Genomic DNA, 27,132 nt, shown 5'->3' on the forward strand with positions numbered 1-27,132 from the left:
AAAGGGACAGGAGTTCAATTCTGTTGTGAAGGAGTTTGAAACCATACAGAAGATGAATAACTAATAAAAATGTATACACAAGCACTATTTTCCTTTGTTGTTAAATCTTTTTCTATTGCTAATATGCAGTGCAAGCCATATCTTTATCAACAGTGAAAACTATTTCAGTAAAAAGAGTTTATTTCACCAAATTAGAGAGTTACCTTCTTAAACTTGTAAAAGAAATGCCCAGGCATCTCATTATTATTGGTTTGAATTATTTATAGCCTGTAGCATTTATCAAGACATTCAAAAAGCAAATGCATCCCATATTTTAAATATTACTAGGTGGTAAAAGATGCATGCAATGCAGTATAGGATTGCTATTATGGCATTTCCCCCAGTGTCACTTGCCGTGGAACTTGACTGTGCTACCCCAACAGTGACAATCAGGAATACTGTCATTATGGTCAGTGGGGGAGCTCTTGATTTATTTACATTCATGTAAGCAAAGTCAGAAGCAGGCCTTGGAAAATGTTACGGTCATTGCATCTAGTGAGGTATAGCTGCAGTTTTCAAAATTGCTGCACAGCTTTGCAAGATAGGGTTTATGAGCTGGCTTTGTATTGATAGCAAATATATGTGAAATATTTTCCCTTTTGTGGCCCCATATTTTTTTACAGAAAAACAAGGTGTTTAGCTTTATCATGCAGCTTTGTTAATGTCAGATGCAGGTGCTGATGGTGCAGATGTGTAACCAGCTGGGGCAAGACTTCAGTGCTGGTTGCTTCCCCCAGCCATTTGAGTCCTGAGATTGCTGAAAGTAAAACTCATAAAATCATCATAAAATTGTGGAATAGTTTGGGTTGGAAGAGACCTTCAAAGGCCATCTAGTCCACCCCCGCTGCAATGAGCAGGGACATCCTCAACTGGATCAGGTTGCTCAGAGCCCCGTCCAGCCTGGCCTGGAATGTTTCCAGGGATGGGGAATATCTCTGACCATCAGCTGCCCCCAGATGAAGTCATCTCTGGCTATGCCTGGGTCACAAGTGGAAGGGAAATTGTGTAAGTGGCACTGAGCACACCAAGCTGCTCCCACGTGCCCTGTCTGACCCATGCTGCCAGGCTGGTGAGCACCAAGGCCATGTCCTGCAGCACAGCACCTGCAGGTTTACAGCCCCCAAAACCTCTGGAGCTGAGCATGTATGTGACTTTGACCATGTTCTGTGGAAATACGTCCACAGATTATAGAGGAATATGTCAAATATGCCAATAATACGTCTGAATATGATTGAAAGCTTAACAAGTCCTTTGATGTTCTTCACCTTGGAGAAGAGTCAATCCTTAACACAAGTGAGCTGGCTCTAGCGGCAGAGACCTTGACACCCAGATAGCAGGGCTGCTGCTTTGTCACTCACATACATCCTTGCAGATTATGCTGGTTTATTTCTAGCTGTTTGGTCTTTCGTTTTTTTTTTTTTCCTTGTATTTCACTAGCACCAGTGCTTAACATTGGGTACTATGTACTCCAAGTTAGCCAGAAATTCAAGCACTTAGGTCATGAATATCAATGTCTGTGCCAGAGGGCTAGTTACATCTCAAGCCTTTTTTTTTTTTTTACTTTCCTAAAGGCATTTTTCTCCCAGATCAATGACTGGTGATTATCCAGTCTAAATCAGGATCCCATTATGTGAGGTAGAGGAGATTCTTTTGACTACTGTTGAAATGTATGTCATAATAATAGCCATAGAGAGGAGTGAAATGTAACACAAGCATCCTGTGTGTGTCCCTTTAATTAGAAACCATGCAGAGTTCGTAATCCGAGGTGCTTCCAAACGTGTAGCATTCATTTTAATCATTCCTCAGAGTGCAGGAGGAACCATCCATTAAATTCAGCATAAGACAAACTCCTGGGAGTGGGTGCAGGAAATGAATTTTTTTAGTAGTGGTATTATGATGATGCTGATGGTGTTGCACAGGGACAGCACTTTTGAAAGCATTAACCTGAAAAGGCACCAAGGAGCCCCGTAGTATGTCAGCAAGCAGCCGAAGCGCTGAAAGATCCTTAAGGCATAATTTTGACCCATATTCTGTAGATAATCAACTTTCGTCTCCCCAAAGGGGAATCGGGAGAATGACATAAAAGCGTGATTTGCATTATGAAGCCTTGTATCTTCCTTGATGTTTTCCTTGTCTGCTCCAACTACTGTTCCTTCCTAACATCAAAACACGCGGAGGCTTGCTCCAGCTGGGGGAGAAGCTGAACTGCTCCTAATGGGAGCCCGGCACAGCGGTGGGGTGAATCTTTCCCATCGTGGAGGAGATGAGGACTGACGATGTTGGAGTACAAGATGCTCTTTGACCTCCCCGGTACGGCAAGGCCGGGGAGGCGTGGGGCAGGCCTCTCCTCCCACCACCTGTCACTCCTCAGAGCCGGGGCTGATTAAAGCTCTGCTGGCAGTCAGCTGGCGAACGCACAGAAAGGTGCCAGTCTGTCCTGTCAGCAGGACTAGAGGCTTGAAAGCGATTCCTCATCGTCTTTGTAAAGAGAGCGCGTGTCAGTAAATTGTAGCTAATGAGTCATTTCGGGGTGAGGGACATGGATGGGAGGACAAAGCAGAGGCAGGGAGAGGGCAGTTCTGTCCAGGAGAGGGCAGGTGTCCCCAAAAATAATGTCCCCTTTTGGGGAAATTAACAGCCACAGGGGCACTTTTGATAAACAGAGCTGAAACAGTGTGATTTAAAAAGCCTAGATTTTTCATTTTTAATGGATACCAGATATTTTAATATTAGTAATTGCATCAAACAGGAGGGAAATAATCTCTCTGAATTCCTGGCAAGTAGGTCAGCACGTTCGTTTCTTCAGATGACATGAGCATGGAGACCCCCGATGTGCTCTCCACTTGAGAACGCCCCTGGCAGCAAAGGGACGAGGAGGCTGCTCACACAGCGCAGATGTGGATGAGCTAACTCCTCTCACGCCGACATTTTGAGCCAAGAATATTTCAACGTTAGCATCTCCTAATGCAGTTTCATCTCGCTGGCTATAAAGCCTGTCCCGGTGCGAAAGAAACCTCTGCAATTTCCATGTAACGATGAGAAAAGAGCCATAGCCGTTTTTGTGTAACAGGATTTGTGTGGGCTGTTGGTAAGGGCGCGCTGCTGATAAATAAGGTTCAGTTGTAAATATTCTCTAGTGACATGGGAATTTATCCACCTATTGAAGTTTACAACTGAGCTACCGAGGAAACATGTTCTTTAGCTCCACTGTGTATGCAGCCCACGGTGCATTTATCAAATGCCCTGTCAGTTCAGGGAGCACACACTTCAGGTAATATAGTATTTATGAAACTGTTAATACCACCTCAGAAAGTTCTCAGAGAGTATGGTTTTTAAAGCTGACTTATGAAAACTTTGGACAAGGGGAAAGCAGAGGATATATTTTCAGTTTTATAGTGCAAGGCTCTGCTCTGTGGTCGCATGCAGTGAGGAAGGCACTCAGACACTCAGAGATGCTTCCCGGGCACCACACTTATTTATCATAAAACATACATTAAAAGCAGTGTAAGCAAATCGAATGGTATTTTTGCAGAAGCGTTAGTGTTTAAATAGGCATTTTGGATCCTTCCCTTTATCAGAAATAAGAATTAAGGCTGTCTTCTGATCCTTCACCCATTCACCCTTTCTCAGTTTACCAGCCACCCTCCCGCTGTCACAGGTAGACACGCACAGTCTTTGGGTGGGCACTTTTTCGTTCTATACCCAGTCAGAGGGTCTTCATGGTCATTTGTCTTCTACTGCTTCTCCCATACTTTCTGGAAATCCTGGCAGTGGCCCTGATCACTCCCCTGTAAAACCACCCATTTCACCTTTCAAACCTTGCAGTAGTACTCTGACACTCTCAGAGACTCTTCAGCTCCTCAGCAAATGCAGGTTTCTGTGTGGGGTAATGATTCCAACATGGTCCTTGAGCAACTCTATGTCACCTCAGAAAGATACATTTTAAAATTCCTTCATTTTAAAGTTTTTCTGGGTTGGTTTGTTTGGGTGCTGGAGCCTGTGAGCTGAGGCTGCCAAAGTGGCTTTTGTTGTTTCAGTCTCTGATTTTCGTGATTTTCCATGACTGAAGCGATGGGAGAAGCTTTCGCGCAACCTTTAAGTTAACATTTGCATCAAGAGAGGGAGAAAGAGAGGAGAAAAATTTTTGCAGTGCGCCTTTATTTATGTTAAAAAAGAAGTCTCTTCACCAGTAGCAATCCGGGCAAGATTTGCCGGAGTGGGGCTCCCTCTGTTGAGCTCTGGGAGCTTCGCCAGATGGTAAATACAGCTGTCCGTTTCATTTTGGGGGCAGATTCTTCTCCAAGACCTTCTTTACCCTTTCTGTGGTCCACCTGAGAGAGAAAAAAATGCAATGGAAAAGTCCTGGCAAAGCAGGGTCTAGGAGTGGGACCTCTGAGCTGTGACCTGCGTGATGTCTGCCAGGAGGAAGCCCAGCTCTGAGGAGTTGTAGCAGGACCAGACCATAAAGTCCTTTCTGGGGAAGAGGTAGGAGAGGGTTGATGCTAAGGAAATGCTTGAGTCACAAGGCAAGGAGCCAAGAAGAGAGATGTGGAAAGGCTGGAAAGCAAACCAAAGGTATCAGGCTGGGTAGCAGAGTTACAAAGGCACCACTGGAAAATGTAAGCTGTTCCGTGCTTTGTCAGCTTCCACCAGGAAAGATCGAATGAAGTAGTTAGAGCAGAGATTCACGTTGTGGGCTTTTATGCAATACTTTTTAGTATTTTCTGAAAAATGTTCTTTTTTCTTGCTGTGACCTGCAGTGTAAAGAATTGTGTAAAATTCCAGGGCTGTAAATGCTGCCATTGTGGAGGTGAAGGAGCCTGAAAAAGCATGAGGCTCTCAAAATTGCACAGTGGGCTGACTTCTAACTCATTTCTTTTACCAAAAAATGACCAAAGACTGGGTTCTGGCAGACAGCTGGGAAAACCGGGTCATGGTCCCCACCAAAGCAATTTTGTCTGGGGAGTAATCAGTGAGAGAGTTCATGTTTATTTAGAAGATTTAAGACACACTTTGAATGAAGAACACAAGGCAACCTTAAATATACAACTGCCGTAGTACCTGGAATATAAGGTTTTGGGTTGCATTTCTCCATAGCCTCCAGGGAGCTCCTGTTTGATCTATGGCACGTCTCTATTCGTGGCTCTGTCAGGCTAGATGTAGCCAACTTTGCCGTCTTTGCTCCTTGAACCGCTCAAGTAGCACACTGCAGTGAGATTGCCTGTTTAAGTTGCAGCAGAAGATGGGTTTGTTTGTGGGCTTGTTTGTTTGTTTGTTTTCTGCTTTTTTCTTCTGTGTTGACCCACTGCCAGTTCCTGAAGCCCTCGCTCAGGATGTGCTTGGTGGCCCTTGCCTTGGCGAGGCAGCTAGCCGAGGCGTATTTTGCCTGGTGGTTTCTCATGAAGCCACATCGCATACTTGGGTTAGAAGCCCTCTCAGCTACTGTTCGGGACTTTTTGTAGACCAGCTTCTGCTCTGAAATGTCTGTGTGCAGCAGCCGGTCCTTTCAGTGGGACCCCTGCACAAAATTACAAGGGTAAAATTTGGCCCTTAGGATCCAATGGCTGTTTTCTGTCTGAAAGGTGAAGTACAGACAAATTCTTAGAGCATTCCTAGACTTCGTAAAGGCTATGGCCAGCACATGAGAGATCACTAAATATTTTCCTTGGTAAAGGCTGCCAGCCATTCAGCTTTGTTTCAGAGGAGATTACTTGTAAGATAAAGCTCTATATTGTGCAGAAATTTTCTATACTTCCACACCGCTTCATCAAGATTAACTGGATTAAAGTGGTTTAACTGAAACCAGAATTTGACCTACAATGCCAGCAGTGTGCTGACAGTACCACTTATTAAAGAGCATGGGGTCTGGAAGGTTTTGGGTTCTGCAGAACGTGAGGGACTTTGTGCTGACACGGTTAAACAGCTGGCTGATGTTACCCACCGATTCTCTGGGCAGCAATAGCTGCAAACTCACTGCTAGAAATCCAACCTGACCCTGGAAATCACATGTTGTTTAACAGGAGTACACGTAGTTTGAGAATATTTTACTTTAAACAGGGTGTTACTAGGAAGAAGAAGCCTTTGAATGTGTAAATATTGATAGATACTGAGTGACGGGCTGAAGCAGCATGAGATGTGAAGAAGATGTGAAACTATTTTAGCTGCAATTACAAGATCAGATGAGCTCAGCATGGGATGGTCTTGCTTTCAAGTTTTTAGGCTTCCTAAGAGAAATGCTGTTGCCTTGTAAAACTGAGCTCTTTGGTAAAACAAAGGATCCCAAACATACCAATGATAAAATCATAGAATGGTTTGGGTTGGAAGGGACCTTAAAGATCATCTAGTTCCAACCCCCTGCCATGGGCAGGATCGCCTCCCACCAGACCAGGTTGCTCAAAGCCCCATCTAACCTGGCCATGAACACTTCCAGGGATGGAGCACCCACAGCTGCTCTGGGCAGCTTGTGCCAGGGCCTCAGCACCCTCATGGGGAAGAATTTCTTCCTTATATCTCATCTAAATCTCCCCTCTTTCGGTGTAAAGCCATCACCCATTGTTGTATCGCTACCTGCACTTGTAAAAAGTCCCTCCAGCTTCCTTGTGGGTCCCTTTTAGCTATGTGACAAGCTGTGCAGCAGAAAGCTTGCCGTTTATTTCTCAGTTGTGCTGCAGGCATCGACTGCATTTGCCAAGGGAAAGTTTGAAATATTTTTTAATCTTTTTGTGTACAAAGATGGACCTTATAAGGTAAAATGCCAGCTGGACCTGTTTGCTACAAAATAACCTTGGGAGACACCGTTCCCTTTAAGGAACAATTTGTTCTCCGCTTGCCCATTGCTGAAGAAGATTAACAGCATACTTTGCTTTTCTGGGGTGATGAACCCCGTTGTTCCCCATTCTTTGGGGAGCAGCACTGATGTGCTAGAATACTGCTGTACCTGCTCACCTTTGTTTTGTCTCACTCTGCTGTGAATTTCCCATGGTAACTTCATGCTAATTGCAAAAGTCACTTCTGGAAATGGCAGATAGGCCCCTAAGCTGTCTGGGAACTTCATCTCCATGTAAAAAGACCACCTCTTGGGAGCCCCTAATAGTGTTCCCAACACCTCCTGGCACCTCAAAACAGTTTTGGAGAAGCATTTAACATCCTGGTCTAGGTAGTAGCTGTGCATAGCTGTGCATATTGTCTGCACATTTCCTCAGGCGTCAGAAGGACTGCAGCCCTCCGCAGCACCGTCAGCCAGGATCAGGACCCAGCCATTATGTCCAAGTTCTTAGTTAAATAAAGCAGTAAAGATTTGGTTAAGAAGGGTTTTTTTGTCGTTGTTGTGATTAATTACTGCTTATATTGCACCATAAAGAAGCATGACACTTTGCAAGGTATATAAATGGTTGCGCTTAGTTTTCATTCTTCATGGTGCCGCTTCTATTGTCGGCTTAACTACTTTTGTTCTCTTGGTTTTTAAAAAAGGTTGTACCTGCAACTGTGATTTTCAGGCTCTTACTGATGGTTCACACAGAGATGACTGATAGCACATTGCTGGTTTTTGTCTTTGCTACTTCATGCAAAATTAGATTCTCTTTGATTAATTTTCCTATTATTAGCTTTCTGTGAAAGCAAATGCTGCAGTGTCACAGTCGTGATCTGTCAATCCAGGTGACCTGGGGGCAATAGTTTTTCTGAATGTCTGTATGTAACAGGAACCATCTTACACAGAAGACAAACCACTTTTTAAGAGTTTTTGCTGTGAGATATAATGATGATTTATGATCTGTCATCCTGAAGTTCCTCTTGAGGACAGAAGCCTCTGAAAAGTCTGCAGGTCACAGACCTTACAGTGGTATACATTTGTTATAACTGCACCGTTTAAGGTTTGCCCAAGCCCCTTGCTTCTTCAGCTCATTGTGTGTACAAGTGCTCTTCTCTTGCTTCCTCGGGCTGACTAAGAAGGGACACGTTTTAAGCGCCAGTATTGAGATAAGTGAAATATGTTGCTCTTGCAAGATGTTAAACCAAGAGCGACTGTGGCAGGTTGGATGGCAGGGAGCAAAGGGGCAGCACACAGCTCCTGTTGCCCTTCATGCCGTGACCCTCACCAACCCCAGCAGACGTTTCTGTCATTGCCACTGTGAATGAATTGCTTGTTGTCCTTACCGCTGGCTACTCTGAATGCCAGACTGCCTTCCATTTTTCCATCCCAAAGGGGATCTGAGCAGGCATTTCACACTCACGATTTAAGTCTCTCTCAGCTGATTTGAATGGATGCTTTAAATGCCAAGATCTGGGTGCTAGTAACGGGGAGCACCCCACCTCCTCCTCAGCAGCCCTGCTGATGGATGCTCCATCGTGCAAGCCCTGTCCTCTCCACCACAGCTGCTGTGATTTCTGCAAAGCTGTTACGCATGGCAGGAAACCATATGCTGAAGTGTCACCCAGCCTGCTCCTGGCGAGCTTCCTGCGAGTTGGAAGGCGTAAATGCAGTCCCATGCGTTGCCATTGAATCTTTGTTTGAGTGGACTGGGAGATTTGTGTGATGCTTTAGAGTAATGAGGCAAAAAATTGACAATGTGTGTTTTAATTATTAATTATGCTCTATAGTAATGTTTTGTGTTTAATTATAGTTTACCACACAGATGTGTGTGCTTTTCATTACTTTTTCCTTTCTGTGTCTTTTCTTCTTGATCATCTCTTGATTTGCCTTGGATGTTTACACTTGGTGGTACTTCATGAAGGAGACAAATGTGTATTCATTCATTCAGAGTAGCAGACTTTTCAGATATGTATTTGGAGAATGTGGGATAGGGAGACATTGGAGAAATTTTAAGAACTGCAGTAAGCAACATGCCAGTGTGTTTTGCTAAAATGACTGTCCCTAGTTAGTGCTCTTATCAGGCTGTTCCAGTAGGGTGTTCTGAAGCTGTTTGGCTTCATCCGGGCCCACTTCACCTCTAGCTCTGGCTAGGAACAAGACCCATGAAGCAGGAGGAAGGAGGAGTTAAACGCTCCTCCACCTTTTGCATTTCCCTGATTCTTTCATTCCTACGTCCCCCAGAAACAGAGGTCAGGTGAGGGTGCTGCCCCATGGGCCGGGCAGTGTCACAGCTGCCTCTCGCAGGGGATCCCCATGTGCAGGGGAAGCCCTTGCAGCAGAGGGGCTGAGGTTTCCCTTCTTTGCACAGCTTGAGCTGGACAAGGTGAGTTTGGCTGAGGGAAGTTCCTCTTCAGCATTAACATGGCTTTCACACAGCAGAAAAACTGCTCTGATGTTGCAGAGAGCAGCTGTAGCTGGAGCCTCAAGAGGTTTCTTGTATTTCAGGAATCTGAACACAAAATTGATTTGGGCGAAGGGTTGGCTCATAGCATTTCTGTCTGAGTTTAGTAGTTGGAGGCCTTGCCCCTGTTTATTTTGAGTTCTTATATAATGCAATGTACTAGTATCAAGGAATGGTCTTGGACTTTCCTCCTGTGTGTTCCTCAGCCAGCAAATCTGGCCAGCCTCTCTGATGATTTTGCATATGGGATTTCGATGCTGTTTTCAGCGTACACCCTCCCTGGTTGTGCGTAGACACAGAGACAGAAGACACACATTTACTGTAGACATCCAGGCTCTGTTTGCTTTCTCAAGAAAAACTGATTTCACAGGGAAGCTTTTATTTTCCCTTCCCAAATAGTGTGAAGTATGAAAAGTATGTTTTGTAGGCATCTACACTGTACTTCGGGCAAGAGTATCGCACGTGGAAGCTGGTAGGTTTTGACCCATGTTGGAGCTTGCGTTGCTTTCAAGTGTATTGGAAAAATGTCCCTTTACTGCAACTTTTGAAAACTTAAGACCTACTCTACCTGTGCAGCTCACATTCTACAAAGCTTTCTACTGGGAGAACTTATTGGAAACAAGCAAGTTCAGGGTTTTTTCTCTTCCTTTTGTTCTTCAGAATACGTAACGAAAAATTCTCCAGCATTTCCATTTAATTGCTTCATGGCTGCTGTTTGTCAATTTGCCAGCAAGTTTCTGCTTAACTGCTGCCATTTGACATTGCTGAAACACAAATGCAGAATGATTGAGTTGCCAACATATCATTAAGTCTTCTGCAAGGGGGGTTTTCAGCATATTAACGCTTCAGGCTTTTACGTCAGTATTGATTGCTGAAATAGAAAAGAAACCTTTGGCAGCATTCAGCATCGTGCCAACGTGGATTTACTGGCAGGAAAAAGAAACTGGCCATTGCCATTGACTGTGACTTCATTCCTTCCTTCCTTCCTTTCTTTCTTACATTCTTTATTTCTATACACACCCACACAGAGTTCTGCAATTTAATACACATCATAGCTGAATTCCAGTTAACCTAACAATAAATCAACAGCGCAAATCAATTTCTTGATACAGTCAGATGCAGAAGCCATTTAATTTTGCAGCCGTCTGCGTTATGCCCGACTGGATCTCACCACAGATGGGGATGGGGGGTGATGGCAGGTGTCCCTCAGAGCAGGAGCACGGGTCAAGATCTGGCTTGGAGGGAGACAGTGGGGTGGTGGTCTCTGCTGTGCTCCTCACAGGGCATCCAGGCTGCTCCCGTGTCGGTCCCCAAATGTGGGGGAGGCTGCAGCAAAGCCAGAGGGTGTGGGCAGAGTAGCACCAGGATACTGCTGGCACCAGGCTGGGAAAGAGAGTTTCCCTCCTGGGACATGGTGTTGCAGAAGACCCCGAGATGGGAACACGGCTGAGAAGGTGCTTTGGCTAAAGAGCAGGGAAAGAAGAGGATGGTGAAGGGGAGCACCGTGGCTCTGTGGTGTCCACTGTCTGGTGCTGCAGTGTTGCCCAGGCACAGGAGCAGCAGAGGAGGAGTGAAGAGGGGATAACTCAGCTGAAACAGGGAGCAAGAGGGAGATGTAAGCACTCCTGTAGTTGGTGGAGGGACATCGCTATGTGCTCATCACTGCCCTCCACCAAAACTAGCCTGCCTCTGCTTTTCTTTAGTCTGATCCCTTAGATGGCACATTGCAGCCTGTTTTAGGTTAGAAGATTTTGTAAGAAGAACCACCTGGGCACACTGAAGATGGTGATGTCTGACTGAAATGCAGTTGCGTGGAAGAAAAAGCTGAGGGGAAATAGCACAGGGCATGGGGCAGAGATTTTAAACAGAAAATCAGGAGGGCTCGGGGGGTTTGCCCTTGAGCCTGAGGTCAGTCCTAGACACTACCTTTCCCTTTGAATTGAAGGAGTCAAGTGAAGAAAAGCAGGGTGATTAGGCCAGAATTGCACTACATAAAGATTTGGCAAAGAAGGAGATAATCATAGGATCACAGGAAGATTTCTAAGAATCACCTAACTGTTGATGAGGAGTCACATTACAGCTAGTAAAGAACAGCAGTGATCATTTCTTCTTCTATTTATTTCTGAAATATGTTTTATGCTCACTCCTTTTAGGTGTAGATAAGAGGAGCTTTCTAAGTCTGATTTGCTTCTCGCTTATGGATTAAGCAAAAGTAGGATCAATAATGGGAAACTTCCCAAAATATGCTTCTTAGGGACCAGGATTTATTAATATAATCTGACCACTGAAAGTCGACTGAAAGCTGGGCCTTTTGGTCAGAAAATATCAGAAAGAAAGCTTAAAGGGTTTATTTTGGATTTTTGGAGGTAACTGTAATATTGAATTTCTCTCTTTGGTCATTTGGAGCAGACACTTAGAGCTTTAGAACGGGAAAAGCAGCTTTATTTGAAAAGAGTTAGAGGACCCTGTCATTTCCTTACCTCTGCCTGAGCCAAAGTAAATGCAAGCTTTAGCTGGGATGTTTAAATCAAAATGGGTACTTCAGGCCTTACAGAAAGGCTGGAACATGTCTCAATTGCAGCAATTTTTCAATAGCAGGGTGTCTTTTCCACTAAATGACATGTTCATTTTTAAAAAAATGCCTCTACTTTTTTTTTTAGTTGAAAAGCTGTTACTCAGAATTAGAAGAGCTGTAGTTGACAATTGACACGTTTTATTTTGGAAGCACCTTCCCACTGGCAGTGGTAGTTTAAATACCTTATGCACAGATCTCTGTGTAGGACAGTCCCCAGGTGACGTGGTCCATAACTAAGTCCATGAAAGAGAATAGGAATACAAGCAACCAAACTGCAAATTCCCTGGGGTGCCACATCAGGGTCTCCAAATAAAACCATGCCAGATTTCAGGTTAAATTTTTTGCCTTGCAGTTTGTTTGTTTTGCCTAGAAGTTTGCACTTTCATTGGCTGAAGGTATAAACAGGCACCTGAATCATCTTCTAGCCAGCTCAATTAATTAGCAATAAAAGCCCAGCATGTGTTGCATGGGAATTTTATTGATGATGTGTGAGACCGAATAAAATCCAGTTTCTTTTTCTGTAGCTCTGGGGTTTGTCGACTTTTTACCCAGTAAAATGAGGCTTGGGAAGAGAAAGTGGTTAAAAAGCAAAGAAAGTGATCTGAGCTTGGATTGCTACAGAGATCTTGGGAATAGTTAGGCCCCATCCAGGGCAAGCGATACAGAGCGTGCTTGCCAGGCGTGTGCCTGAATCAGCAGTGGTTCAGCGCACACCTGGCAGAAGTCTTACTCGGCGTTTGATGAATTGTCTTCTCCCAGCACGAGTTAAAGTAATGAATCTTTTGTTTCTATATTACTACAAGGCTCCATATTCTTTCGGCTTGATTTTTTTTTTTCTAGTTTCACATACGTAATGCAGTAGTAGTTTGATAGCATCATATGCTGAATCTTTAAAATCCTGGGGAGGAGGGCAAAGCTTTGGTGCCAAGGCAAATAATCACCCTGGCACAGAGAAGGAGATCAGTAGGGTGCTGCCACTGATTTGGCAGAGACTGATGCACGCTTTGTTAGCTGGCTGTTGCTTTTCTTTTCTGTTTTTATGCTTTTTTTTGTTATGTGTGAAGGTGCTTCCAAAATACCAGTCTTTAACTGGGTACCTTCGTTCAGATGCAGCAAAACCCAAAGAATACAGAGAAAAAAAAGAGGAACTGTAAATTGGTAATGAGAAAAATTAGAGCTGGAGACACATCTGAATGAAATTAAATCCCCGTCCAGACAGCATAGACAGTGCTCTGTAGAGCTGTGCCTGCTTGACTGCCTCCTTCCCTGTGTGCTGTAGGCAAGAAGATCTGTTGCACGCGCTTCCCAAGACCTGCACAGCTACTAAAGCCTTTCCTAACAAAATGAGTGTGTGTGTGAAGGTGCGCTCAAGAAACTTACTTTTTGCACAGCGAGTTATTTGCCTGCCGCAGCGACCACCTGGTGCTCAGGAGCAGGCAGGGGAGGCTGCTCGTGTAGGCAGCACAGACAGCGGGCTGGTGCTTCTCCTCGTCCTACCAAAAGATGCAGGTGTAAGAGCGTAAAACATGCCCGACCAGAGCAGGCCCATTTAATGCACCCATCAGGATGGAAAAATGCCTCTGCTTGTTGCTTTAACAAATACCATAAAAAGTCATCCCAGCATCTCCTTTTCTGGCTGGGGTGGGGAAATGGAGTGTTTCTGCTGGGCCACCCCACCATTTTCCTTGCAGAAAGCATCCAAGTGCTGTTCATGTGCACAGGAATGTCATCCTGAAGTACAGGCATAAGGAACACCCAGGAGAATACCAGGGTGTTTTATTAAACATTTACTTTTTCATCATCCCTGTAGGACACCCCATTGACAGTCAGTGTACAGAGTGGGGAAGAGACTATTCATAAACATATATATGCAACAGAAAACCATGTCATTTTTATAAATAACATCTCTGAAATAAAGAGTCTTATGAAAGGCTGACATTACAGGATCCCTTTAACATCCCCTGTGGTATGTGCTACTATGTATTTGTGCTGAGGCTTGCAAGCTGACTCTTAGCTCAAGCTAAATAAAATTAAAAATGGCATAAGGCAATACAGCAATGCCCCATTTCTCCCCCAGTATAGGTTAAAGGGCTATTATGGGGCCAAAGCAGCAGGTAGTTGTGTGCAACACAGTTTCTCCCTGCTCTGTGGGATTCAGCAAGAAGGGGAGCAAGTACCCAAGGAAGGCAAGGGCTGTATAAATCGATTCCACCAAAAAATTGCCTGTGCAGTTGCAGCCTGGGTGAGATAATCTTGCACCGGACCAAAGTAAACTCTGGGAAGAATTCTTCACAATCAGGTAGTTTCCATCAAACAGGTTTCTCTTTTCTATCACACCAAACTATTAATTTTTTAGGCCTTTTTTTCTCTTGTGCTGTGATTTTTTTTCTAAAGTTTGTTTGTTTCTTTTAATGAGAGTGAAAGCCTCAGAGCTCTTTTTAGTTCTAAAATAAAGATTTGAGGCATTCTGCCTGTTCTGTTTTTCCACAGGGACATTAATTCATAAGCAACAAAGAATATTACAACTGTTTACAGTAGCCCTCAGTGAGCGGCGTGAGACTTGGGGATTTTGAAAGAAGCAAGAGTATTTGGTTACAAAATCAAAAGCTAAACTAAAAGTTCCAAACTCAAAAATATTTGGAGTTGCTCAAACAAACACAATGAAAAATTTTCAGCTTGCCAACCAAGCTTGTTTTGTTTATCTTCTGATCATCAGAAACCAAAGCAACCCTGAAGGTCAAAATGTCTAATTTTTTACCTTTAGACTGGTCAAGTTTTACTTTTTAAACACAAAGTCCTGCGTACATAGGGTATTTTGCAAATTAACAGATACTGCGTCATAGCGTATGAGGTTCTGTGGGTTTCAGCTGAGCTTCTAGAGAACTACAGTGCTTCCTCTGACATAGCACACCTTCTCCGTCTTCCCATCACACGCATCTTAATTTTCCTCTAAGATCCAGGGTATAGCATTACATAGCAGCCACTGCAGCCATTGGGGTAATTTGGTCATAGATGATCAGTTTGCTTCTAGTTGCAACTGGCTTTTAAAATGAAAGTAGTTCTGGCTGGAGTTTCCTTAAAGGTGTTGCATATTTTGTTTCCCCAGAGTGTTTCTCAGCTTCCCTATGGCAAAGCCCTCTACACGTATGAGGGAAAAGAGCCCGGTGACCTCAAGTTTAACAAGGGGGACATCATCATACTGCGGCGGAAGGTGGACGAGAACTGGTACCACGGGGAGCTCAATGGGAACCACGGCTTCTTCCCTGCCAGCTACATCCAGTGTATCAAGCCCCTCCCGCAAGCTCCACCTCAGGGCAAAGCACTTTATGACTTTGAAATAAAGGACAAGGATCAAGACAAGGACTGCCTGACCTTCACCAAGGTAGGGGAAGAGGTTTTTCTCTTTGAAAATTCGGAAAGCTGCTCCTGTAGGGACTGATGGGGTGTGTGGGGTGCTGGCAGCCGAGCCTGGAGCACAATGGTGCTGGGACTGGTGGGACATCTGCCTGGCATCCCCAACCAGCTCTGCCCAGGAACCCCCTGCACTCCATTTATTTCTTTCAACTGGTTTCTTGTGTGGGAAAATTGAAGCACTTGAGCTCAGGCAGCCTAGTGGGGACAGGCTGACAGGGCTGAGTTTCCTTTATTAAGTAGGATATCCCCTCACGTAACGTGCTGAAGGACATTGACTTCTCCCAACTTGCACATTCTCCTCCCTGCAGAGGCAGAGCCTTCTCGGTGCCTCTCTGATGTCCTATGGACCAGCCATGCTGCAGGACGGGGTGGACATGAAGCCTCCCCTGGGGGCAAGTCCTTTGTTAGCATCGTTGGGAGATTGCGCCTCTTTTGTCTAAAGGAGAAGCCAGTGAGATAGGTCCTGCCATGAACAGCAAGGTTGGTGTAAAGCCAGTGAAACTCAACAAGTACAACTGGCTACGCACTTTCTGAGGAAATTTTTCTGTCTAAAAAGCATACATTTCATCTGCATTGAAATGTTCTGCAAGAACGACTCAGTTTCAGAAAAAAATCTAATGGAAATGTGTCTTTTAATGTTCCTCATTGAATCAGATGTTCCAGCATTTTAAAATGCCATTCCACTTCAAAATATATGTTGCAACATACCATATACCAATTAGCAGTTGAAATACACTATCATTATATATCACAGTATTTCCTATTTTAAGAACAAAAAGACATTAAAAAGCAGACATTTAAAAAAATCTTTGTTTTCTTAAAACCAAAATGTTTCATAAATTCCATTTGGAATGAGAGAAAACTGAGATATTGTAATTTCCTTTGGATTTAAAATGTCATGTTTTCTTCTTCTCCCCCACCTCCCCACCTGCTTTCTGTCTCCCCCTCCCTAGCAATTTGTGTTGACCTTAGATGGGCTTCATGGATATCAAGAAACCCACAGTAAAATAAAGCATATCCCCTAATGTTAATTTATGGCACTGAATGCCATGGAGAACCTGTTCATTGTCATTTTCTGTTTTATTTCAGCTGTCTGTGGTTGTTATAGTATCACATAAAGTAATAACAGTTATGCTGGAAATGAATATGAAATAGATGACAAAAATATCCTTCACTAGGATTTTACTGACCTCCTCTTTTGAGGCTACTTATTATAGCTGAATGAATTATTTGCAGCATATAATTTTCTTGCCGAATGTGACATCTTTTTCACTCGTGCAACATGTCTCAGCAGAACACAATTTCCTAGAATGTATACTTTCTCATTTATTTAACAAAAGATTTGTAAGCACTTTTGCCCCATAGCAGGCAAAGTGTTTGATTGCAAACAGTGCAAACCCTGTGACTCCCCAGCCTCCTTAGAGCTGTGAGTCTCTGTGAGAAAGTGGGCTGCTATGCACTAACAGAAAGTTAGGCAGAAGTTACCTTTGAGATTCTATCCTTAAATATGTATTTTGCTGGTGCGTTGTTTTCCTCGCTGCTTGCCCAGAGTTACAAAGGTGACTTCTCTGAGAAGCAAGCTTCCTTGTCTGCTTATTCATTGCTTGCTTGATCTAAGAAACTTAATAGGTATGGCAGTTCGTTGTGGTCTTTTTTGTTAGAGTACATCCTTTCCTAGGCACTTTTGTATTTGATATATTCAGTGCCATATATTAGTATATCTCCCTTGCAACAACTGTCTTTGTGTACTGATAGTTCTCATTTTCTTGGCTGTCCAATGTCATTCTCACACGGAGCATTTCTTTCTGCTGTACAGCTTTACTCTCAATCCCTCAATTTTCCTTTTTTTTCACCCCTCGTGTTACTGTCTGCATTCTTTTATCCCTGATGACTGTGTTTTCCTCAAGGGGGTTTGGTTTCTCTTCTACCATTATTTTCTTCTTAAGCTCCTTCCACTACATGCACTGTCACCTTGTAACTGTTTTTATGTCTTGCCTATTGTTCTCCCTGACAGTGAATAATCTATTTTTCATCTCGGGACTTTACTGTCATGTTTTCATCAGTTTTCTCGGTGCTAATTTTAGCTGTCACCTGTGCTGATGAAGGTTCTTGTTTAGCCCAGATTTTAGATCATCTGCTGATGCAGTAAATTCCTCTGCAACAGAGTCATGAGCACTGCGTTGCTGTAGATGTGATTTGTCACTTGGAGCAATATTCATCTTTTGAATGTCTCTTTGCACCTGAAGATGCTGGATCCGATCTCAATTTCATTTATGCTGTTTATTCTTTCCGAGGTAGAGGGGTCGAACTGGCATACAGTTTATACAAACTAGTATAACCTGTTTGTGTCCTGCAACTCAATGCTATCAGACACTCATAATTGTACTGTACTTATAAAGAAGAGTTTTCCTCTGAAGAGAAACTACAAGAGGACAACTCAAACATAGGGATCATCTGCACCATTATATTTTGTTGCCCTTTTGCTAGACTTTGCTTTTCTCCCTCCCCTTTGTTACAATGCAGAATATCTGTCAGTGCAGTAAAAGAAAACAAAGGAAGGATATTTGAGGTTTCCTCTCACTAGTTTTTGTTTGTTGTTTTGTTTTGGTTTTTTTCAAAATTAAAATGTCCTGTCGTTCCAGAGGTGGACTGCAAGGAAATGAAGTCTGTTTTATGCTAAGATCAATGAACAGTGCTGCACAGGGCTTCTTCCATTTACCCATTTGCACCTCCTGTACAAACAATGCTCTGCGGATAAAAGGCCAAAGATAAAACAAATATAATAACTTCGTATGTGTAAGTATAAAACTGGAAGGGACAGAGAAACTTCTGTCTTGAGTATCCAGTGCAACAAAGCAAGCTCCAACCTGTCATTCTGTTACACCATGTGGACTGCTCCCTCTAACTCCTCCTTGCAAAGCAGCCCTATGTGAAGGCGCAGGGTTCCACCACTCTTCCTTCCTTTGCAGTGACTACAAGATGAAACATTAACTTAACATATTTTTCCTCAGTGTTTGGCAGTGATCAGCCAAATCAGCCGGTTAGCAGTTGTTTTGCTCTCTATATCAATGGTTTCCAGCCTTGAATCGGCACTGCACTGGTTTAACTCCGGGAGCTTCAGAAGTGCTACCCCTGATGTTCACTAGTGTGGCTCCAGTCAGTGTGTGGCCTACAGAGTTTCATTGTATGCCCTTGGGATATACTCATTTAACCTGGTGTTCTAATGTCTCCTTATGTGATATGCCAGTATGAGCCTGGGCTCGTGCTGTCTCTGTTTTGAAAAATAACCCATCCTCCCTTGGGCTACGTGCTCTCCAGTATAAGCCGTGCACAAGAGGGCTCTGCTCTTAGATATAGCGGTGCAAATCTGGAGTAATTGCATTATTATCTATTTGTATAGTTCCTCCAGCCTTAGACTGAGTCCAAATTCAGCCCACAATTTTTTTTGTCTGTGTTGACCCACCTTTTGCATGCCTGAGTTCATGTGGCCCTTTGAAGGCTGAGTCTCAAACCTGTCAAGGTAGCATCAACTGTTCTCCATGCTTTATTACTCATCACATTTTTAATAGCATCAACTATTTCTTTTGTTTTCCAACACTTTCATTCCCAGCCCACAGCAGTCTTTAACAAGTGTTGTGCCAGTCTTGGAGCCACCACATCCAGTACTGGTTCCTGGCTGCAGCGCAGCATCCCAGCCCCTCAGCACTCCGTTCCAGCAGCAGTTTCTGTGCACAGAGGGACCGTCCCGCTGACAGTCAGAGGTTGGGATGCTCGCACCAGCTGGCAAGTGTCATCGGTGGGTGCACCAAGCACTGCACAGTGCCATCCTGCCATGGCAGAGATCTCCCCAGTGCTCTAGATGGGGTTGTTATCTCAGCAGAATAGCAGGTGCATCTGCTTTGTATTGCTGTGTTAATGGCCATTAATAACAACAGTAAAAATCAGGCTGTAAATCATGCCTGTTATTGGGCACAATTTTGTGCTCTTTTCTCAGCAAAAGGGTTCATTTCTCCATCAATCAGATTGCTTTTTAAGTGATTTATCTTTGACTTCCTTTCTGATAATGGTTATAAACTGGAACTGCAGCTCCCACGTGCCTGTCGCATGGCTGCTCGGTTCTGAAGAACAGAGAGAGACTTTTGCAAGTAGGAAAGAGCAAATAATTAGTGACTTTAGCAATAGACACACAAAGAGCACAAGGTATCTTTGTTGAACTACAGTGGATACCATTGGCTTTTGAAATGAGATTTGAGACTTGGATTCCTTTATGCTGTCTGGAAATCAATTTAGTACATGTGAAATAGTGAAGTTCAGAAAGTTGAAGTGGTATGCCAAGAGATCTGTGGCTCTTTACTATTCATGATCCTTTTGGGAACCTTTCTAGGAATTTATAAGTAGCACAGCTATCCAACTAATTTAAGGTACTAAAATAGTTCATGTTGAAGCTTCCACCAGCCCAGTGCATAGAATGATGTTGTGGGTTGCAAATTCAAAGAAACTTTCTATTAATAAAGAATTTCAAAAGATGTTCAGGATTTGCTTTAATTCCTGGAGATTTTCAACATGCTTCTGAAAACTAATTCTGTAATGGAAAGCATTCTCAAGGATTTGCACTTTGCTCTCCCACAAAGATACACATTTTTAATGTCAGCATATCTCAGAATGTGCAGCTGTCTGATTTTCTCATATACGACCACGTTCGGCAGCCAGACTTGGCAGATCCAAACTGAGGTCAGTCTATGTAAGTGCTTCCAGATTCCATAGGTCTGTAGAAAGTAAAGTTAGAACAGATCTTCAGATGTCACTTGTTCCGTGCCCCATCCTTGGGCAGGATCAAGTCAGGATAAACCTTTCCTGCCCGGTGCCTGTCCAGCCTGCTCCGCAGTTGGAGATTGCATGGTGCCTCTAACAAAATCTAGGCAAGTGCTTCTGGGGTTTTACAGCTTAAAAATTTTTCTTAATTTCTTATCTCCTTTGTGCATATATATGCAAATATATGTATATATACACACATACAGTTATACATGTACATACATACCTACACTTCTACATGCATACACACATGTATGCACATACAGAAGATTGTATATGCATACATAAAAATATGGTGAAAGTGTAGACCCATCCCACTCTGGGTTTTTAAGAAGTCTTTTAAGAAAATAGCTGAACAAATATAGAAAATAGGAACACTCATAGCAGATTCTTGAAGCAATGCAATCTTCTGTTTTCCTCACTTACCCCCTTTACCTAGATTCTAAATTTATGATAATCAGCCTTTTGTAAAAGCATGTGGAAACTTTGCAGAGCTGTATTGCTGTCAGCTCTTTACACAGATCAAAAATGGTCCGTGCAGACAGGGCTTTGGAAGGGAATGCTATCTGTTTCTTCAGGAAATTAAATGCACAAATTCTTTTTGCATCCTTCCAGCTGTAATAAATAGCTGAAGGACTCAGTCTGTGGCTGTTTCTCTGAGCTTTCCCCTAATGGATCATTCAGATGAATAATTCAAATGAAACATTTAAACTGTTTCCGAGAGTACATGTTCAAAATGCACATGTTCAAAAACTGCAAAGTACATCATATCACATCGCTGTTCTGGTCATTTTCTATCAATGTAAATCCATGGTCTAAACATCCTGGATCAGGAATTTGTGGGTTTTTTTCTATATGAGAAGTATCTGCAAAAAACCAGCTCCCCTTGCCTGACCAGTTAACGTGGATAGCTTGTTACTTGGAGGGTCATAGACCATATGTAGGTCCTATTTTCCTAGAGTGAGTGGTGGAAATAAAGTGAGAACAGCAGGAAACTCAGTCTCAACTTTCTGGAGGAAGATGTTTTCTTCTTTTTTATACATCCATGCAGAGGAACGGACAAAGACTGGGTGCCATGAGAGAATGAATGCCATCTCAGCAAACTTCCCTTCGCAGCTTCTTTCAGCCCGTTCCTTTCCTCAGGCCATAGGAGATCTGGACATCCAGGCGGTGCCCTGCAGAGAGAGGTGCCTTCTGCAGCCTCTGCAGTATGACAGCCCCAGCAGACAGAAGTGGAGGCAGAAATCCAATGGCAGGTTGAGCATCTCAAACTGGGAAAACTCAGGGCTTGGTTCTACTCACCTGAGCTTTTGTGGTGACTCGTATGTTCCAGGTTTTAGCTTTATCAAGAGCAACTTTGAGCAATATGAATATTAGCTGCACTTTTCTTAATCTCCTGTTTTATAATCATGAAAAAGTTCATCAGCTGAAATCTAAGATCCCTTAGAGTAAATATAATATTAAAATGCCATTGGTTTTAGAAAACAAACTTGTACCTATACTGAAGCTGATCCAGCAGTTGGATGCAACTTGTTTTTTACTATGTTATCCTTGTATTTTTACCTGCTTTGCACTTTTCCTTCCTAATATTTTTTTAAAAAAAGGAAAACTGACATTCAGTGCATCAGCAGTGCAGGCTGGTTGCTGAGCACCTCATGCTATACCTTATGCTTCTTGTTGGAAGTGTTTTGAGAACTACCTGTGGTCTACTGGTGCTTCCCTTTGAATTGTCTTCTGGAGCAGCCAAACACCATAACGGCCTCTCAGATGGACAGGGACAGCTCTGTGCTAGAAAGTTTTCACCTTTGGGTTAGAGGTGGCCTCCTGGGTCAAACATTCTCCCTGTCCCTGCAATGAAGCCTGGAGTTACTTATTCTCACCTGCTGTGACCAGACCCTTGGAGCTGCTGGCAGCCACCATCAGCTGCATTAGTCTGCAAGGCTCTTCAGTGCACTCTGGATGGGATGCCTGGGGTGGGATGCTGGGCCAAGGATGCTGCTGGACCAGGACTCAGGGAACATTTTTACCTGGCTTATGGCCTCCTCTGGGTACTCTCCCTAAGCTGTCATGTGAATAACTAAAACCTGGCATTGTTCTACTGACAAAAATCTGATTTTGCATTTTTTGTATCTCTGATTTTAGGATGAAATTTTGACGGTCATCAGGAGGGTAGATGACAACTGGGCAGAAGGAATGCTGGGTGACAAGATTGGCATTTTTCCTATCCTCTATGTTGAGGTAAGTTCATAACAGGTGGTGGTGGCTGCTGTTCTTGATGTCTTGCGGGGGTTTTTTTGTGCCCACAAAGGCAGGATAGCCTTTAAAATTATTAAATGAGAGCAAATAATACCAGAATAACTGAAAATGGAATTTTTTTGGTGGCAGTCCCCTAAGGCACTGTGAAGATACATTCAATTCAATTTAAAGTGGCCAGCAAAATATATGCCCTGAAGTACTGTCGAAGGCTTCCCATGTAGCATTTCTGGTGTAATCTCCACAATATCTAGGGAAAATAGGGGAGGATTATTTCAGTCAGGGTATCTTGCACACACCTGAGGAGAGGTGGGTGCTACTGGCAGGTGGGGAGCAGCGGTGCAGGCTCAGCCATGCCCTGAAAGCACAGACCTTCAGAGGGGGGCTGAGGGTGCCCCCTGCCCCAGCAGGAGCTCGGACAGTTCCACCCGGGTGCCCAAGGTCCCTCATCCCCTGTGCACTGTGCCCACCCTTGCCCTGAGGACTTCCCTGCGGTCAGTTCCACAGAATGTTTATTTCAGAGTGAATGTGGAGACTCCACATCCTCCAAGCAGACCAGTCGTGCCACCTCTTCCCACTGCTGCCTGCCTTCCTGCTGGTGTCCATCCAGCTGGATGCCACTCAGGAGAAGAGCAGCAGCCAGCAGTGGTGGCCCATGGTGGCCCCGCTGGAGTAACTCTGTTGTCCAGATGCCAGGTGGTGCCTTCGAGGAGCTTTCCTCCATCGTGGGTGAACTAGAGGTGCAAAGAACAGACAGGCACCACATGCATATGTATTTTTTCAAGGTACTGCCGCTCTGCACCTGGTACTCAGAGCAGTGTCACCCTGTCTCTGCTCCCAGGCGTAGGCTGGTGCTGCTCTCCAGAGTGAAGCGTCTCTTGTGCCCACAGTGTAGCCCACCATATTGTGTGTGGCTCTGATGCCTGCCTCCCAAATTACTTCTCCAGATTTCTTAGTTAATGATTTGAGACAAAATAGAGCTAATTAGTGCCTGACTACCTAATTATTAACTCCGACAATGACCAATTTGGAATAAACCATCATTAATATATATTGCGTTCCCGCAGTTGACAAGAACAATAATATTAAAACCAGAACGTGTAGGAGCCATTATTGGGAAACCAGCTGCCTCAAATAAGTTAATGACTAGTTTTCTTCTATTCTGAACACGTAAGACATTTTCAATTTGTTGTGCTTAAATAAGAAAGCTGGGTTTCTTCCAAATGTCATCCTTTTTCCCTTCTCTTTCTTGTTGCGGGGGAGTGAGGCGTTACTGTCCTGAACTTTGCTGCAGGAAGAGTGAACTGGGGCCCTCTGCACAGCCAGCCACTGTTGCACCCCACCACCTTTCCCCAGCTCTAGTTTCGCCTGCAGGCTGTAAGTGCTTGCACTGCCTACACACTGTACAGCATCCTCATCCATCTTCAGCCCCTAGGTATCTGTTCTTCTTAATTACTGCTCTCGCAGGGCGAGGCTCGAAGCCTCAGGGGAACATCCCGTTGGGAACATGTACAATGATGTCTCAGTGAAGTTCTCCAGGCACTAGCACGTCCAGGGTGGCCATGGAGGAACAGGAGGTAGCACCATGCAGAGTCAGAACAGCAATGCTGGAAGTTTCTAAAGAGATGCAAACAGCCAGGTAGCCAGCACCAGGGGAGAAGAACATACAGAGAAATGTGTGTGTGCACATACATAGACACACACATATATAAAATAAATACAACTATACACACTTATGCATATATTTGCATATATATGCACATGCATATCTTTTATCTGTATAAATTTGAAATCTGGAGGCTTGAAAGGCCTTTTCAAATGAGATACTTGTGTGGCATGGGCATGGTATCTGTGCCACGGTTTGTAAAGCCAAAGAGAAATGATCCTCCAGACAGAAATATCAGCCATCTATTTCATCCACGTCCTTGTGGATGGAGGCCTTGTTCTGAATATGAGATGAGCTTATGCAACTATTGGAGTTATATGATTATGCTGCTGTTGTCAGCTTCAGATGTTACTTTACATTAAAAATTAAAAGGAATCACCAGGCCAAATCCCAAAGAAGTTTTGAAAATCTAAATGCCAATGTTTATAAAAGAAATCCATTAAACAAGTAGCACTTGAATCTAAAAACTCTCCTTCAGTCTGTCCAAGTCCATTAAGTGGTTTTCAAAATCTTGGCAAAATGTGCAGAATAAGCAAAGCTTAACTCTCAAAGTAGCATTGCACTTGTGTGAGCCAATCGGCTGAAGTGTGTGGGATTTTGCATGGCATCCAAAGCCCTGCGCTCTGGATGGAGCAAATTCCAGCCCGGAACCCCTCTCTAATGTCCTCAGCTGCTCTCACAGCCCAGACGAGAGCTCTTACCCTCACTGCAGCAGCCAGAGTATTAGAAATCAAGCTGGTCACCTCAAGGATCTTAGAGCTGAGCATGGCAGAGCTACAGCAGGGGATATAATCCTTGTTGTGGCCCCACTTTTGTGAGGCTTTATCCTGGCAATATGCTACCACACCCCTTCCACGAATGCTTGCAAGAAAGGCTTTTGCAAGTGCTCTGTTAAAAAGCGTTTTCACACATAATCCACCAGAGGGTGGGAAGGTGGGGTGTACCACAGCCCTGCTGAGGCCACTGGCGAATTCCTCATCAGGAACCCTACTGGCCTACCAGCACTTGGGCTCCTCATCTGGCCCATGTAAAAACCTGCAGCATCTCCCTGGGCTCCCCAGGCAGCGCTACAGGCTCGGGGAAGAGTGGCTGGAAAGCTGCCTGGTAGAAAGGGATCTGGGGGTGTTGATTGACAGCCAGTTGAATATGAGCCAGCTGCGTGCCCAGGTGGCCAAAAAGGCCAACAGCATCCTGGCTTGTATCAGGAATAGTGTGGCCAGCAGGACTAGAGAAGTGTTTGTGCCACTGTACTCAGCACTGGTGAGGCCCCACCTCGACTCCTGTGTTCAGTTTTGGGCCCCTCACTACAAGAAAGACACTGAGGTGCTGGAGCAAGTTCAGAGAAGGGCAACGAAGCTGGTGAGGGGTCTGGAGCACAAGTCTGATGAGGAGCGGCTGAGGGAACTGGGGCTGTTCAGCCTGGAGAAAAGGAGGCTGAGGGGAGACCTGATCGCTGTCTGCAACTACCTGAAAGGAGGTTGTAGCATGGAGGGGTTGGTCTCTTCTCCCAGGGAACAAGAGAAAGGATGAGAGGAAATGGCCTCAAGTCATGCAGGGGAGGTTTAGATTGGATATTAGGAAAAACTTCTTCCCGGAAAGGGTTGTCAGGCGTTGGAACAGGCTGCCCAGGGAAGTGGTGGAGTCACCATCCCTGGAGGTGTTTAAAAGGCATTTAGACGAGGTTTTTAGGGACATGGTTTAGTGGCAGTGGGACAAAAAGCTCTCCGGAGACATCAAAATATGTCTGCTCCCTGCAGTGTTCTAGAACGTCTGTATCTCAGCATTATGTGTGGTTGCCTGTAGAGCCATGTAAGTGTGATGTGGCCTGGATTTTATGCTTTATTCCCTACAAGTGTCCAGCAAGGGTGCTTGCATGCCTGCTGTGTCTGACAGCTCTCTGCAGAGAGACTTTTTGCTGCCTCTGTAGTGTCATCTCTCTCCCAACCTCAGAGAAGCAACAATCGTATAAGGAATAAATATTTGCAGCTCACAATAGTGACTTTTACAGAATGAGTCACACACAACAATATGTTCTGTCAGGGAGCGGTCGCACTTTTTTTTGTATTGTTTTTTCTTATTTTGTTGCTGCCCTTCGTCTCCAGCAGAAGTCATTTCAGCTGATAATTTATGTTTTAATTTGTCTACAGAAAAACCCAACATAATCAAATTGATTCTCAAGGTGCCTTCTCTCCTGAAATAAACATCTTGTTAATAATCCATATGGTTTGAAGTCGTATTCTTGCTGGGAGGAGTTTTGGACCTACAAGGAATTCAAAGTCCTAACTAAATTTATTTTACTGTCTTCAAGCTAGCTCCTTCATTCTTAATAACCATTGTTATTATCTCTGTTTGGGAGTTGTAAGTGTGCTGTTATCTGTAAAATAGAGAAGAATGAAGAATAAAGTGTGTCCTACTAGATTTAAGTGTCTGGGAATGAATTTGGGGGCAATGGTGTGCCAAGTATTTGGAAGGATGCGTCCTGCTCAGATAGGCAGGAGCTGGAAATTCAAAAAAGCTGAGCTGTTAGACCAAAATTTCTCACAACAGACCCCAGTGCAAAGAAGTATTGACCAAGATCAAGAAGCTTTACGACTCAGTGGTAGAGCAAGACAATTATGTTGAGCACTACTGTGACTATAATATCAGCAAATTACAATTGGTGAAGTGCCAGCCCATTGTTATAATGTTTTATGGCAGCAGGGGCACTGAAAGCTGTGATTAAGTGATATTAGGACTTCTAAAATTCTCTTTACAGAGCAGTGAAGCAAGGTAATGGGGATCTTCTCCTGTTCTTCACAGTAAAAAAAAATAAAAAATTAAAAAAATAAAAAAAAAGATGGAAAGAAGATCTAGCAGAAAAAGGGAGGAGAATGGGCAGGTTTCAGTGCTCCACAGCGTAGAACCACAAGACTCCCTGGAGACACACAGGAAAAAAAAGAATTCTTGCAAGTCAGTGTTTAAAAGGAGTTCATCCAAACCAAAATAAAATTCCAAAGCCAAGTGCACTCATTAAAGAAAACCATGATTTTTCATTCCAGAATTAGCTTTGCAGAGCAAAGCACCACATTTGACCATTTTGTGCTGTACCACTGGATCTACCT

At 43.9% G+C, this 27,132-nt stretch overlaps 1 protein-coding gene across 1 annotated transcript in view; it reads left to right on the top strand.

The window, feature by feature from the left end:
- SH3RF3 (SH3 domain containing ring finger 3) overlaps window positions 1-27,132 on the top strand; it is a 257,144-nt gene that overhangs the window by 148,348 nt on the left and 81,664 nt on the right. The window contains exons 2-3 of the mRNA XM_065651436.1: window positions 14,993-15,268; window positions 22,255-22,350. Coding sequence (XP_065507508.1) covers window positions 14,993-15,268; window positions 22,255-22,350 — 372 coding nt within the window. The remainder of the gene's footprint in view (window positions 1-14,992; window positions 15,269-22,254; window positions 22,351-27,132) is intronic.

This window comes from Caloenas nicobarica, chromosome 1 (genome assembly GCF_036013445.1).
Source record: "Caloenas nicobarica isolate bCalNic1 chromosome 1, bCalNic1.hap1, whole genome shotgun sequence".
In the NCBI taxonomy this organism is placed as follows: domain Eukaryota; kingdom Metazoa; phylum Chordata; class Aves; order Columbiformes; family Columbidae; genus Caloenas; species Caloenas nicobarica.